The 3,272-nt window shown below is 49.1% G+C and overlaps 1 protein-coding gene across 2 annotated transcripts in view; it reads right to left on the bottom strand.

Moving 5' to 3' along the window:
- Positions 1-1,608, bottom strand: part of LOC103618143 (histone H3) — a 20,998-nt gene extending 19,390 nt beyond the window's left edge. Inside the window, exon 1 of one of the 2 annotated variants that reach the window (XM_017737804.1) lies at positions 1,527-1,608. In XM_017737804.1, the coding sequence (XP_017593293.1) occupies positions 1,527-1,571 (45 nt within the window). In that variant the 5' untranslated portion in view covers positions 1,572-1,608. Of the gene's footprint in view, positions 1-1,110 lie in introns of those variants that run through there. The other variant, XM_008636508.2, reaches the window with a different exon arrangement.
- Between the last annotated feature and the right edge of the window lie 1,664 nt (positions 1,609-3,272).

Genomic DNA, 3,272 nt, shown 5'->3' with positions numbered 1-3,272 from the left:
GCATCCGCGGCGAGCGTGCATAAGTCTCTTGCTGTAGCGTTTTGCCGGCCAAGCACAGAGGCAAGCCATAGAAACCCAAAGGCTCTTTTAAGAGCCACTACAACCACAGTTAAAAGACCTGAAGCGCTGTTGTGGAATGAATGTGTTGTTATTGGATGGGAGAGACCACCAAGGCGTGTTTATCTATAGAAGCATTGAGTTCGGTAGACACATCTCCTGATTTGCAGAAGGAGCTTTTAACGTAGACTCAGAGACTCTTAGACCCCATTATATGCTGCACGCTAAGCTGTAGCGTTGCTCTGGAACGTCATTACATTAAAACTTGTTTTAAAAGGCATAGTAGCATTTATTAATGCTTAGGAAGTGTGAAAAATGAGATTCACTTTAAAATTTTAAGAGATGTTTAATAAAAGGGACAATTAGGAGACAACAGCAAAACCGGTAGGACGGCCTGGTGCTTTGGCAGAGATCGAAAGGCACACCTCTATATCCAAAAGATTGTCTTTAAAAGTACATCTCTTAGTGCATATTCGTCACAATCATGCATGATTCATAAATGTTTGGAGTTTCTGTGTATCATCCCGTCACCCACATCTTCCTCCTTGGCTCCATTCCGTCTCTGCCTCCTCCATAAATTCTTCTCTGGTTTCTGATTTTTCTTCTGTGATAAGATACTCCAGGAATGTGAAGACTTTTTCTATTTATCCTTTTTAAATTAACTACATAAACAATAAACATTCTATATCACGTATTACATTACAGAACCTAGATGAAGTTTTTCTAACATTAAGGAACATGCAAAAAGCCAACATTGCAATTCAGTCATAATAATTATGTACCATGCGAAAAGCCAACACCACAGTACATTTATAACACGAAAGCAGACTAAAACTAAGTAATGCCAAAAAACGGTGAGTCTGGAGCGGCCGCACCTTTGATATATAAAGAAAAATCCAGTATATGTTTACAATAAACGATCTAACAGTTCTTACACGTAATAGAGCCTACTTTATTAATTAACTCACCTTGTATCTCTTGTCACTCCCTCACCACATCACATTAAATGATACTCATCTTAAGGCAGTGCAACAGCTCTTTCAATTGATCACGTAGTGGCTCTTAAAAGAGCCTTTGGGTCTACGTGGGCTGCGGCAGGAAACTTAAGCGCGCTCGCCGCGGATGCGGCGGGCCAGCTGGATGTCCTTGGGCATGATGGTGACGCGCTTGGCGTGGATGGCGCACAGGTTGGTGTCCTCGAAGAGCCCCACCAGGTAGGCCTCGCTGGCCTCCTGCAGCGCCATCACGGCCGAGCTCTGGAAGCGCAGGTCGGTCTTGAAGTCCTGCGCGATCTCGCGCACCAGGCGCTGGAAGGGCAGCTTGCGGATCAGCAGCTCCGTGGACTTCTGGTAGCGCCGGATCTCGCGCAGCGCCACCGTGCCGGGCCGGTAGCGGTGCGGCTTCTTGACGCCGCCCGTGGCCGGCGCGCTCTTGCGGGCCGCCTTGGTGGCCAGCTGCTTGCGGGGCGCCTTGCCGCCCGTCGACTTACGCGCCGTCTGCTTCGTGCGCGCCATAGCACCTCTCTGCAGCAACCAGCCCAAAACAGCAGCACTGTGTCCCCGCGAGCCCCTTTTATCCTGCCCGGCGGCCCCGCCTCCTCGCCGCTGATTGGTCAAAAGAGCGGAGAATTTCATTGGGTAACAGCTGAAGGAGCTCCGAACCTCCGGCTTCCCAAACGGACACGGCCGTTGTTTCATTTCAATTAGGAAAATGTCAACATCTGTCAATGTCCTTTTTTTATCGTGTTTATTTCCAATATTTCTTTTTTCCCGAAGTTGTTTCGGAATCCGAATCGTATTTGCGGCTCTGCATCTCAAACAATGCAATTACCTATATTACCTTAACTAAAAAGAACCACAACCCCCCAACCCCCACACTAAACAAAACAAAAAGTCACAATCAAACAAACAAACAAAGATACGAAAAGCCCAAGCTGAAAAAAAAAAAAACCCACCACGTGAGTTTTGGTTTCAGATTGCATATAAAGCACCCGATTCCTCGATAAATAGGTCCATAAAAATACGGGATTACAAAATAAAAGCGACCACTTATATAGACAATAAGATCTCAGTAAGCAAATCTGTTTAAAAACATGGTATTGAATCCGTAATTCCCGGAAAATAGTGTTCTATTTTACCCCACCTGAAGTAGCAAAGTCATTTAGTTATTTAAGGCAAGCGGTTAAAAAGCAGAAACGCCGGCTCGGAAGGAAGGGAAGGCCAAGAGAAAAGGCAGTTGTGGGTTAGCAAAATAGGAGCAGGGCTCAGCATAGAGGGGGTTAACGCGGATTTTCAAACCATCCCTCTGAGCTCGGCCGATTCCATCAGCCAATCAACGGGCAGCGCTCGGATATAAAAACGAGGTGGGGAGCGCTCTCCTAAGCCCGCGTAAGGTTTGTTACTGCAGGGTGCGGAGGGCATTGAGATGGCGCGCACGAAGCAGACGGCGCGTAAGTCGACGGGCGGCAAGGCGCCCCGCAAGCAGCTGGCCACCAAGGCGGCCCCTGTGCGGGGACTGCGCAGGTCGGGGGCGAGAACGCGCTCCTCTTTGCTTCCCTCGGTCGTCCGCGAGAACGCACATTGCGGGGGAGGGGAGCGGGCATCCACTTCGGAGCCTTCTGCTCAAAAAATGAAAAGAACAAGAGCCCAGGGTGGTTTGGAAGCGCCTGTGCTTTAATGCCCCCGATTCCCACCATCGTCCCTTAGCGTAGCTCAGCAGGGAAAGGGCACGTCCCACCGGTCAGGAGAACATTTTGTTTCGGCGGTTTTGAGACCACCGACAGCATTTAGTAATTGTCTAGTCGGCCACCCCCGAACTGTACATACACCAAAAGCGGGCTCCCACGGCTTTTTAAGCGAATTATGAACATCCTCGGGTCCGTTGAAGCAGATGCAGGACACATCCGCATAGCGCAAACAAAGCACATCCTGCTTTCCTTTAAACTCACGGTACTTTTACACCGTAACCTACACGTTTGTCTCCCGCCCCTCCCCCTCGCCCCCTAAAACAAGTAAGAAAAATAAAGCGGGAGAGGTAAGGATTCGCCACAGCATCAGCTCTTTTACTGAAAAGGTGGGTGGCTCTTAAAAGAGCCTTTGGGTCGACAATATCGGAAACAAGATGCAGAAGCAGCTTATTTAGAGCTGGTGTACTTGGTGACAGCCTTGGTGCCCTCGGACACGGCGTGCTTGGCCAGCTCGCCGGGCAGCAGCAAG

The sequence above is a fragment of the Corvus brachyrhynchos genome, unplaced genomic scaffold (genome assembly GCF_000691975.1).
Source record: "Corvus brachyrhynchos isolate BGI_N302 unplaced genomic scaffold, ASM69197v1 scaffold56, whole genome shotgun sequence".
Taxonomy (NCBI): domain Eukaryota; kingdom Metazoa; phylum Chordata; class Aves; order Passeriformes; family Corvidae; genus Corvus; species Corvus brachyrhynchos.
The sequence above is the reverse complement of the archived record's forward strand: the minus strand, read 5'-3'. Positions and strand labels throughout refer to the sequence as shown.